Source organism: Condylostylus longicornis, unplaced genomic scaffold (assembly GCF_029603195.1).
Source record: "Condylostylus longicornis isolate FDR11 unplaced genomic scaffold, ASM2960319v2 ptg000030l, whole genome shotgun sequence".
Taxonomy (NCBI): Eukaryota; Metazoa; Arthropoda; class Insecta; order Diptera; family Dolichopodidae; genus Condylostylus; species Condylostylus longicornis.
Window position 1 is genome coordinate 5258482 of NW_026577999.1, and position 13530 is coordinate 5272011.

At 27.9% G+C, this 13530-nt stretch overlaps 1 protein-coding gene across 1 annotated transcript in view; it reads left to right on the forward strand.

Annotated features, from left to right (window-relative positions):
* Window positions 1-13530, forward strand: part of LOC129608067 (uncharacterized) — a 38334-nt gene that overhangs the window by 11052 nt on the left and 13752 nt on the right. Inside the window, exons 2-3 of the mRNA XM_055519380.1 lie at window positions 678-927; window positions 2031-2183. Of these exons, the coding sequence (XP_055375355.1) occupies window positions 678-927; window positions 2031-2183 (403 nt within the window). The remainder of the gene's footprint in view (window positions 1-677; window positions 928-2030; window positions 2184-13530) is intronic.

Consider the following 13530-nt stretch of genomic DNA (forward strand, 5'->3'; position numbering starts at 1 on the left):
TGCGCAATCTGTACTAGTTACAGGCCGTCTATTTAATATTACATAAGTATCAGCCCCATGAAATAAATTTGATTATTATAGCATTAAATAGTATATTGAACTTCACAAATTTGCAGCAGTTCTAAAATTATTTTCAAATATTAAATAGTTATAAGTGATTACCTAAGCAAAATTTTATATGAAAATTTTGTCAGTATTTTTTATAATATAGCAAATCCGCGTTGTCAGTATTCTCTATCATAGAATAACAATAATACAACAGCATTCATCGCACCGTTTTTGAGTATATTACAAAAAAATAATAGCAATAAATAATATACAGGATACTATTCTTAATCCTTGCTTCTAGTACAAATAAAAAAATCGTTACCATACCTACAATACTAACGTTACAAAAAATTATATAGCACTCACATTGCTTCTATATACACTACATATAATCAGATTTTTATCAGAATGTTTCCTCAATCCGTTGATTTTATTGATCCGGAATTTATCGTTCTCTCTTATCTATATACATTCCATTTTTAGTTCAGCAATGAAAAAATAGTTTGTAGAATGGAAATAAAATGACGCCAAACAAAAAAAAAATTACAAAAAAAAATAAATAAATAAATAAATAGGAATTGTAATAAAATTGTTTTTCCAATAATTTTTTCTTTTCTTATTGTTAAAAGTATTACAGAGGAAAATAAACAGGACACAGCCAGTAACTATAAACCTTCAACAATGAATGAAAGTAATGTCATTATCAGTTATCATCGTCATCGTAGCATACGAGATATTAATAATTTTGAAGAGGATGAAGTTGGATGGACCAATATAAATGAACAAGTCGATATGACAATTCCATTGATATTGTCACATTTTCAAGAACTTGGTATGACACATTTTAAATTACCAGAGGTTAAGGAAGGCATATCAATTGTAAGTATTTTTATTTTTACAGATTTTTGTATTGTAGATGTATAAATGTTTTTAGTATATTAAAAACTTAAGCTAAATATTTATGAGTTTAATAGTTTATTGAGGAATAGCAATCCATAGTCACTACATATTATTAAGTCACATTTCAGTTTTGAGTTTTCAAGAAGACGAATTATATACAAGTATGTAGGTAAAACATTGAAATAATACAAGTAATCTGAAGTAAACTATGAACTTATTTTGTACTCTATATTATTAATACTGTTCATTTTGATGTCCTTTAACTATAATACCGTCTTTGCTAATAATGAAAACTCACGAAGTCCAAAAAGTAGATTTTAAGTAATTCAAGCTTTAAACTTAAATTTTATTTATAAAGTCAGGGATTCTTTTATACAAACCAGTAACTGTTTTGAATTATTCTAATGTCTTGACCTATGATCCATTAATAACACTCATCTATAGAAAATAAGGGTTAAATTGAGACTTTTTGGGCTTATCTGCTATAGCATTATTATGTTTTAATGAATTCTGAACCATTAATTATCGCAATTGGTAGTGTTCATTTAGAAATTCAGTCCTTATTTGTGGAACTATAAACCTTTCTTAATGTCTGAAATGATAATAATAGCTGATCGGGTTTGAATAAATAAATTGACTGTTTCTTCAATGCTGCTTTGACATCCATATGTCGTCTGACTTCCTGCCCCTATAGGTGCTTCCTCTCTCAATAAATAAAATTTGTCATATACGCTCTCTTTATGCCAAATGTAAATTTAAAATAATTAATAATTACACGAATAAATGTCACAGAATCACTCTATACTTTAATAAATTTTAACGTTTTATCCATAACATAATTTTATTAATTATTAATATTTTATATTTAATATTTTTTTTTTTATTTTCATATACAAAATATTAAAACTCAACACCAATATATGGAAATATTTTTATTTCATAATTTTTTAATCTAATTTGTGTGGAAAACCAACTTTATATGATCATTAAAATAAATTTTTTTTAAAATATTCGTAATAAAATGAATTCAATAAAATATTCAACAACAAAATCAACGATGCTCATATTTTCAATAAAAAAAGTCACCACTATTTTTAACATATTCAGCTGAATTAACGTTATTTAATGGTGCTGTATACAATATTGAAGGTATCTATAGGTATGGCAATGCAATGATGACATATCGTGATAAAGCTTTTCAAGTTCGTTTAAATTTGATTATTAAGAAATTACAGGTAAGAATTAATTCCACTTTTTTAAATTTTGTTATTATCATAATTATTATTTTTGTTAATAATATTATTTTATACTTTCAATATTAAAATGTTGCCCATTGCACTCTTGTGTTCGCGCACAATAATAAGAATAATATTTGTATGTGTATATATTTTTAATCTACATATATATACGTTTAATTTATAAACACATGCAAATTACATATTAATGTAGGTACTTAAAATATTATTATACCGTTATTAAAGTATATTGGATACCTGCATTTATTTTGCACTTCTGCATGCATATACTAATTTTGAATATTAAGTATGAAATTTTCTGAAATTAAAAAGTGTTATAAAATTCAAAATATTATGAGCGGTGTATGATATTTTAAAATTTTCGAATTAGAGATTTAGTTTTACTTTTATAAATTATCTGAATTATTGTGAAATTTCATCGTGAATACGGAGCATTAAAATTACATAGTAAAATAATAATGAAAATTTTTTACATATAAAACGAATTGGAACTCAAAATCAACACTATATTGTTTAACTTTAGCTTTCAGATCCGTTTAGTGATTATTTTGCGGTTAAATCAGTAGAAATTTTCTTTTAAATGATCGAAAAGAGCAAACGTGCTCAAGACAATACGAAAATTCCCAGAAAACAATTGTACACCTTAAATCACATTTTTATTAAGCGTATAGAACTTTTAGACAGGAAATATTTCGGAATTATTTAAGGGGCAGAATAAAGGGCTGAAGGGCTTTGCTCTCATAGCGGCCGAGTTGCAGTTTTCCGAGCCTAAAAAGTTGCTCATCAGGAGGGTGGATCTTGAGCGTGTGTTTTAAGGCATGTCGCGCATTTGGATAAGAGGCCGCTCAATAGATTCTTATACGTGATCGCTGCACACTGTTGCGCCCACTGTACAAGTCTGCTAAGGGCAATTGGACCTCTCATACTTAACCAACTTTTCCCGTCCAAAATTCAAAAAAGTTTTCCATAATTTTTAAATTTTTAAATTCTAATATTAAAATACATTTTCATATAAATTACACGAATACCTGGTGAATCCTTTAAAAATATTGAATTTTAAACATACCGAAAAAATTTAATTAAAATAAAAACAAAATGGTTAAAATATTTTTTTTTTCAATTAGTTTAAAATAAAATTGTAGAAATCTAAACATGTAAAAATAAAATTATTCAATTAAAAATGAAATCCTTTTTAAGGGTTTTTGTCGCGACAAAATTATTTTCTAGTATAAAATTATTAATATACTTTCTCTGTACATCTCTCTACATATTGTGTATATGAGTTATTAATATTTATTTGTATTGGATTTAGAAAATATCGTGTTTACCTTTATTTATTTAAAATCATATATACTACCTTTAAATTTACAGATATATAGTCATATATGTATACTTGAATTGAGAAAGGTAGAGACTGGTAATAAAATGATATACAATATAATATTATATTTAAAATATACGAGTTATATGTAGGACAATAACTTATATAGCTAAATAACTGTTATATAAAAAAAATGTAATAAATAAATTACGATTGTCCGACATGAGAAAATTTCACTCCTACATATTTTTATAATAATATTTTACCTTATATACTGTTAGTTATACATTTATGTTAAGAGGTCTCTCGTTATACTTTAATAGACAATGCTCACATTTTACATACAAAAGTTGTATGAAAATAACGAGAACAGCATCAATATAAAAGAAACGTTTGCCATATACAATTAAGCATTTGGAAAATGTATAGTACAAAAATCTACGGATAGATGGAATGCAAGACGTGTTAAAATTATAGTGTAATAATGATATTTGGAACAGTCGGATGGGTCATTACTACTTATATACATAGTCTGTCCAGTTGTATACTGTAATGAGAATGTACAATATAAGATCAATTTTTCTTTTTATTGTTTTTTTTTTTTTTGGAAATTACAAAAAAAATTTTTGTGGAATTTCATTGTACATGAGAATGAAAATGGAGTTTTCGTTTCTGTTTATTGGACTGCTTGTATTTCAAATGACTGCTATACGCAATACAATTCATAAGTTTGAAATTATGAAGTTGATTACCGAATAAATGTGAACGCATTGACGAACTAATATTTGTAAATATAATATTAGAAAGAATAGACGTAGAAGAGGTGACCGTTTCTTCAAATTAAATATAAATAAAGAGAAATCAATGATAGCAAACAATTAGTGTACAACAGCGTGCGAGTTATAGGCCTAGTTGGTATTTTGTTACTGCGGTGGGATGTTGCAATAAGTCTTAAAGGCTTCACTGACCTGATTTGAGGTTGACCTCTGCCGATCTACAAAACTAATTTAATCTAATCTACATCCTAAAAATGTTGCCGCATGATGTCGCAGTAACGTTATTGCTTGAAAAAATACATATAGAAATTCCAAGTCACAATTTTTTGTTTGGGTACAGCCTTCAAATATTTGATTTGTCGTGTTCCTTTTACATTACTGTTTAAAGTAATCACAAAATTTTTAACTATCTATTGACTATCTAAAAAGCCTAATTTTTTATGTTTTTCTGTATGTCACACATGCTTTTTGAATGGCTGTAATGTGATAACGGCCAAATTATAAGAAGTTAAGGGTTGGATTTTTAGATGTAACTTAGATGTTTTTGTTACGACTTAACATAACATGACGTGACACGACGTGATGTGACTTAAAGTGACGTGACTCGACGTGGCGTGAGCTGAAATTCAAATACATAAGTGGTTTTATCGTGTCACTTATATTTTTCTAAAGTTTCCTATCAGTTGTTTTTTTTTAAATTACCCTAAATTATTCATGTTGAATTACAAAAAACTCTTTAATCACCATTTCCAGGGTAAATTAAATTTTCTTTTTTTGCTCCCATGTTTATGTACATACAAAAATTCCTTTGAACTTAGCCGTCATTTGTATAGTAAAATTAATAATACCCTAGAAATAGTTTCAGTCATCAGACAAAATATTTAATGTGGTTTTGTTGAAAAATTTTTATAGAAAAAAAAACAGAATTTTTTTCACTAAAATTAGGGGAGAAAAAAGTTTATAAGAAACAAAAAGTACTTTTCAGAACAAAAAACGGAAAAATAAAAAATTAAAAAGCGATTTTAGCGGTTATTTTGGTTTTGTCTTGATTCTATAACAACCTTTATTATTGTTTCTCCGCCACTTGTTTCTTTTGTCTTTTTAAGTTTGCAGAGGCAATTAAAGTAATAGTATGAAGCTTTATTGGAAAATTCGGTTGGCTATTCAGAATATAAAACAAAAATATTTAAATTTTTAAATACATACATACCATGTACAAGTACCATTCATTACTAAAAAAAAAATAAAATTTTAAAAAGCATAATTTATTGATGTGCTGAAAAAAGACAGGAATGATAAATTTTGTTGAACATTTTGAAATTTTTTTTTGTGGTTTCAAAGGGGAAATATTGAACAAGTATCATTTTTTTCCATTTTTTGCGGTTGATTTTATAACTAATTTAGCTGAATGCAATAAGACTCTTGTTTCTATTGATTCCAGTTTCATATACATTCATTGAATTCATTTTAGATACTTGTGGAACTTGGGCAGAGTAAATTTAATTACTAACCATCATAGAACCTAATATTAAACATGTTGATGATTAGCTTATTTAATAAGCTTGTTCTTACATTGAAATTTTGGTTTAATTAATATTATTTGCTTCTATTTTTAAATGGTCAGTAGGTAGTTTTCGTATTTTCCCCGAAAAGTGAGTTTGACCAGGCATTCGAGTGAGAAAATGTTTTAATGAATTTATTTTCATATTGATGAATTTTTTTAACATGTAATTTGCAAAATCTTATACGAAATTCATAAATGAAACCGAAAAATACGTAAAATTCAGTTTCCGCATTTCGTTCGGCTTCGTTCAGTTCGTTCTTTTTTGTTTTGAATAAATTTGATTAGCTGCCTCTAAGGGAAGCTGTATTATTAATTATGATAGCATTCCAAATAACAAGGTATAGGATATATTGTGTAGATTTGAGCTCAGATCATGCCATTAAGAATGTGTTTTAAGAAAATATTTTCATCTATATAAGAATGTTAAAGCAAATACAGTGTTAATGATGACAAATTAGTGCCCGAAATATCTCACTTAACTGAAAAAACACAGCATAAATTTTCATCAATTTGATCCACATTAAATAAAATTATGAACTAATTAAAACATAAATACATACATAGTATGCTACTATAAATATTACTCCTTAAATAGAATTTAAATTCAATAAATTGTTTGTAATCTCGATAAATATTATTTTGTTAATTACATAACAATCTTTGATTAAGATAATTTGAAAATGAATTAAGAAAATTACAAAAGGTGAAAATTCTCTATTCAAATAAATTTATGTTAATAATGTTTAAATATTGTAAAATTTTAAAATTTTCATTTACATATACATAATGTATGTGTAAATAATATATGTAACAATATCATGTCATTATATAAAATTTTATAATTAGCTATAAATTTGTTATTATGAAAAATTAACTGTATGTGTATATGTATATGTACATTCTGTTTATTTTAACACCTTTAAATTGAAATAACATGTAAATAGCTATACAGGTATTTATTAATACAATGAAACAATAACAACTGAAAATTTCTGATTTAAATGTGATGAAATATTAATTATAGATATGCTTTCAACACTTTAATATTATCACAATAAATGTGTATATATGTATGTATATAGGTGTATCTATGCATATATGAATGATCAAACAATTTAAATATTTTCAATGTTATATATTTATGTAATTATCCTCTAAAAAATTAATATTAATTATGGTAATTTAGTTAAAATTTTGATGGTACAATAATTCCATTTCTTCGTCAATAACACCTTCTTTTTAAGCAAATATTGGTGCTGAATATCTAAAGAGTTCAACAAAATTTTACTTGAAAAAATTCTCTTACAATTTGGGAAATATTTAAAATTTTAAAAGCAAATTGAAGGCAAATGGTCATAAGAAAATGAGTACGGGAATAAAGTGACAGTGAAGCCGTGTGATATATTTTTTATGTAAAATAAGGTTTAGATATAACAATTAATGTATATTTTAAACGGTTGATAAGCTATATTGCGATATATATATTAAATATCTCTTCAAAAACTTTCACGATATATAGGATAACTATACTGTTAATTTAATTTTGAAATAAGGAGTAACAAACAAACGGTATTATGAATTATGAGGCAGGCGATAGCAGGCATAATACGGTTTCACATTTCGTTTTGTTTATATACATATGTTCATTTGAAATCTTTTGGGGATTTCGAATGAGATTATATAGTAGTATATACGTTCTGTACGAGTTATTTAGCTCTTTTTGAAGGAATAAATAAATAAGTAAACAAGTAAATATCAGTATCGTAATTGGACTGTTCAATTTTTGAAAATATATACTAGATAAATACGAAAAATAGTTTTTTGATTCATTTCTAGTGGCTGATTTCGGATCGGAGCCTCAAAATTCTGCAAACAAAATCATGTAATCAACTTCTATAAAATAAATTTCTTCGAAATTTTTTGAAAAATTTTTGAAAAATTAGAAAAAAGATAATGAGATTAACGTTTTTTGTACACATAATTACCGGTTTTGTAATTGCCGGATTTGAACTTCTATTGTGAAAATTTAATAGCACTGAATGAATAATGAATGTTAAATTGAACAAAAATAAATGGTTATCAAATTTAAACACCAACTTGTTATCATTCAAAACATACAAAAACTTTTGAATTTTCATTTAATTTTTCATGAATTCTTGTTTTGTGAAAATTTTGACATTTTAAATTTTTATTAAAAATTAATTTAATAAAAATATTTATTATAAATTTTAATTACAATGTGTCCTATAATTTTATTAACAATTGTTAATTGTGTAAAATTCTTTTTCTTTTGTTATGTTTTTTTTTTGTTTTTTGTTTAATAATGTAATTAAAATCAAATAATTTATGCGTTGTGAATTGTGTATTGGTTTTATGAAAGATAATTAATTATAAATTAACATTTACAGATAGTTTGTAAGGTATTTACATATACATATATATTCATGTTTGTATTTGATTACGACGCATAACTATGCTGTATTTTATAATATACTCTAATATACCTATTATATAGAAGTTAAAAGGATAATTATAATATATTTAATATGAATAATGATTAATTTAAGGATATGAAATTTTTTTTAAGATTTTGATGAAAAACAGATTATAATATTTTATTTATCATTATTTTTTATTATTATTTTTTTTGAATAATTAAGGACATGAAGTCATTTAAGTTTATCATAATTAAATGTTATGTTTTATTATTGTTATTATTGTACATAATATGATTATTAAAATTGTTTAAATAAATTTAAAACTAGAAAAATACTTACATTACATAGTTAAGGGTAGGTTAGGTTAGGTAACATGACCCCCCGAAGGGTACACCTAGGCCACTAAGGCTCGTTGTGATGCCGCCGGATCCCCCCTCTCTCCCTCACTAGAACCAGCCGGAGTTCCTCAGAAACCGGCCATGATCTCTAGCATTTACATTCGCTAGGTCCGTAGCCCGCTCAAAAACGGAGGACTCAAGAAACCTCCGCCTGGAGTTCGCCAACGCAGCAGGTGGGTCAACGTTTCCTCCTCCTCAGGTGACGAGGAGGAGAAAGATGGGCCGCCCCTCGTTTGCTGGGCGGCTCATCCTCCTGACATGAACGCCATTCAGACAGCGTCCAGTTAAAACCCTATCACGGGGCCAATATCCTCCCGACGGAGATATATTAGATCCCTTGTGCGACGCAAGTCTAGCTTTGGCCACAACTTCCTTGCCGCGTTACACGTAGTTCCATTCGCCCTTCTGAGATTGGTACGTTTCACCGCTGCACTGCGTAGCAGCAGCCTGTGAGTGCTTAGAAGCATGCTCGGGTTCTCCTTTTCAGGTAGAATTCCGAGGGTCGTTCCATGTCTCGCAAGCCCATCCGCCTTGAAATTCCTTGAGATCCTACTGTGTCCGGAAACACAAACCAAGTTTAACTCGAACTGTCTCGCCATCTCGTTAAGAGACGACCTACAATCTAGGACCGTTCTGGACGTAGAGGTCTCCGACTCCAGCGCCCTTATTGCGGCTTGGCTGTCCGTGAAGATTCTAACACTGCCCACGGACACCACATGCTCACCAAGCCAGCGCAGAGCCTCCCCAATTGCGAGAACCTCTGCCTGAAAAACACTGCAGTGCAGTCTGCGTGCGGCCCCAAAGCGCATTGCAGACTCCGCAGCCATCTGCCTGCCCAGTATATCTAATGACAGCAGATGCAAGAAAATCTCAAGAGACTGTGTAGGGGTTTAGCGCAGAGCCCCACTAACACACATGATTGCCATCCTCTGAACCCTGCTGATTAACCTCGGGTTTAAGGAAGTACGGAGCGCCGGCCACCACATCAGAACCGGTTTGACCACCGCGGTGTACAGCCAATAAACCATGTTTGGTTTCAGGCCCTACCTCTTCCCGATGGCCCTTTTGCACGAGTAAAGCGCAATAGTTGCTTTCTTTACTCTCTCCATGATGTTAAGTCTCTAGTTCAGCTTTGAATTCAGAACCAGCCCCAGGAATCTAATTAAGGGTAGGAATGTTAAGAATAGGAAGGGGTTTCTGTAAGTGAATTGTTTAGGACTCGAAAAATCGAATAAAATTGGCATTGAAATTCTCATTGGTGACTGGAAATTATCGATTGATTTTCGATTTGTCTACTTTTGTGATAAACGCTTGTGATTTGAAATTTATAATTATCTGACCTGCTCTTAAATAAATTTAATAGAATTTAGAATATTATTATATTGTTCATCCTTGAAATTTCAAAAATTCTAAATAAAAACTGTAATTTCTATTTATTTAGTGTATAAACACTTTAAAAATTTCTTTCCTTTGTACCTATAAATAGAAAGAATAGATTTGAGATGAAAATAAAATTTAATTTATGCTCAATTTATTTAATTTAATTAAAATCCCCTACACACATACATAAAAATTTTTGTTTTCTAATCTAAGTACTTTATATACATGCTCCTCTACATTCATATTTTTACTGACTGCATTGTATACGACAAACATGAAGTGGTGTGTTGACATTTTAGATATCTGTATCTGTATCTCATGTTCGGCTGAATCAATTTTGATGAAATTTTGCATATGAGTTTATTTCGGCTATGTTACAGATTGCTAATCTTTTGGTTTATATCTGGCCCTGGGGACTGGACCATTTTGCTGGCTGATTTTTGCTAATAAAGAGAAATAATCACCCGATTCCCTTGAAATTCAATATAGGAGTTCAGAGTTTTAAGGCAATGAACCTTTCTTTTTTTTTAAAGATCAGAACTCGGAGACTGAACGACTGGCCCATTTTAACATTTTTTACTATATTTACGAATTTCTTGAAATTTAATATTTGAATTCTGGTTGTTACCGAAACTAACTGGCAAAGTTTTCAGGGTCTTCAAATGGCACATAGCGAAACTCTATCAGGAACCAAATTTACGTTAAAGAACGTACGTTAACAAAAATCTTGCTAACATTCTTAGAATTGAGAAGAAATGTTTAAAAGGCATTTCCTTTTGTAACACTTTCATTAAACCAATGTACGTTGCGGTCGGTTATATGCTAACCAGATCAACTTTTTTTTCTTTTATTTTACAAAAATATTTCTAATGATGCAATATATCTAATAATTTTAGTATTTAGTCAGTAATTTTTTATATAAGATAATTTATTCTAAAATAAACAAATTATATTGAATGTAAAATTATTATTATTTTTGTTTTTCTAATTTTTTTTTCAAAATTTTAATGGAATGCAAACAAATTTATTTTCTCATTTAAAGATAATTTTGTTTATTTACATATAACTTTTATTTGAAATATAATAAATTCAATGTATATTCCCATATACCTAGTGGATGTTTTTAAATATTTAGAAGCGGAATAATTTAGAAAATATACGTGAACATACGCATTTTATGTGCGGTATTTATAAAAAAAAATTAGATACACACCCCTATGTAACCTTGTATAATTGAAGAAAAAAATGCGATATGATCAGAACATAACCGACCGTGGAAGGCAATTTCACGTTTAAGGTTTGTACAGTGTTATGGAAATAATATCCTCTGATCATTTCCTTCAGGTTTTAAAAAACCCTAGAAAAGCTTAAGCTTACTTCTAATAACTAATAGAGGTTCACATATGTTCAGTTTCATTTTCAATTTGCAAAAAGCTAGTAAATTTCAAGACCAATTAATTCCAGTATCATTGGATTAATATTGAAAAAATTTAAAATATGTCCCTAGTAAACGTTTAACAACCACAATTTTTTTTCTGTGTTCAAAAATGTAAAACCTCTCCGTTGTAAAATTGTAGTTCCTCAGACCTAACGTAATCCAAACGTTGAAGTATCCGTCACATGCTTGTGGTTAAGATATGAATTTTCATCAAAATCATACGAAAATTGAGATACACAAGTGCGCCGCCCATCTTATTAAAAAGATGTTCCTTTCATATAAATTTGTTGTAGTTATATGTGACCTGTCCACTGTTTAGAAATTGTTGTTTTTTTGTTAATTAAATTTTTCATATCTGGAGTTTTTTTACTGTTTGAAACTCATAACTACGTTTACTAATTAAACATAAATAAAATTAACTTTATATAATATGCGCATTTTCAAAAGTAAACTAAACATTCTAGGAGAATTTTAACATTAATTAAATTATTATTGTAAAAATTATTTCCCTTTTGAGTTCCGGGGGGATTTTCAAAAAAGTTCTTAATTAAATACATGTTTTTTTTTGTTAACTGAAAAGTTATTGTAGATATTTTAAAACAATATTCAAAATTAATGCGTTAAAACTTATTTTGTGAATAATATTGTGAATTATAATTAAGCCAAATATTATGCAATTTCAACATACTAACTTCAACAATGTTATTATCCAAAAGCAATAGTTTTTTTTTTTGTGGATACTTGCTGTGAATAAATGTGATATTGAAATTCATGATAAATTGAGTTTTGTTTTCTCTACGGTCATTCATGAATAAGTTTGATATTATACAAAATAAAAGATCCTTTCTATGTTTTTATTAAAATTGTAAAATTTGGAAAATTTTATGCATAAAAATCATGTATAACAAAAATATTTATTTCATTGTGATGCTTTAAGCTAGTGAAACTTTAAAGTTTCATGAAATATGAGAATTGTAGTTCGTGCTACAAGTTCTGAATCTATTCTGAAAATTTTCAGTTTTTTTTTCGAAAAATATTAACTGATGTATAATGAATAAAAGCTTGCACATGTTTATATTCTTGCTTGATAATTTGCTAAAATTCAGGATATGGCGTTGCCTTTGGGATTTAGCCAGAAAGTGGAAAATGTAGTGATGTCTTAAGCTATGGATTTACCCGAAAGACTATGATAATGGAGGTAATTATCATCTGAAGGGCCCTCGGATACTCCTGTGATATTTACCTTTATTTATCAATATTTCAAGCTGAAACATATGCTATTTAATTTTATGTTACATAGTGTATAGTCAAGGCCGAGTACGATTTATATACCTCCTGGCAAGGCGAAGAACGATTTATAACTAAAATTTTGTTTAACGTATTGATGAATAAGCTCTACTTTGAAATCTAACAGTTCATATTGCTTGGGCTTCATAAAATGTAGAATGGTATATTATGTATATTCCAACACATTAGTAGTATAATATCATATTCTATTATAACACATACATACATTGTGTTATTAGTATAAATGTTTCTATATTATGACATACCAAATGAAGAATTCAATACTCAATCTTCTTGTGAAAAAAATTTATTTTCATTAAACACAACACAATTCCAAAAAAAACAAAAAAAAAAATATTTAGGTCAATTAAAGTAAAATATGCTTATGCTAGCATTTGCTAGTCTGGATATAAATCTAATCAATAACAAATTAATTTGATCTTAAATTATTACTTATAATATTTTTATATGATTTTGCCCTTGAAGATGATATGAAATTCCTGTCAAAAATAATCAAAAGTGACAGAGTATAATATTGTTGATTGTTATACAAAATTATATTTTATGCATTGTGTATAATATAGCCCAACTGTTATATACATACATACACAAACATAATGTATTATAAATAATATTATGTAAGAGGGCTCTCATGTTTCTTCCGAAATCAAAATCAACAATCATTCTTTTTGTCTTCTTTACTCATCGTCAAATCGAAATTGTA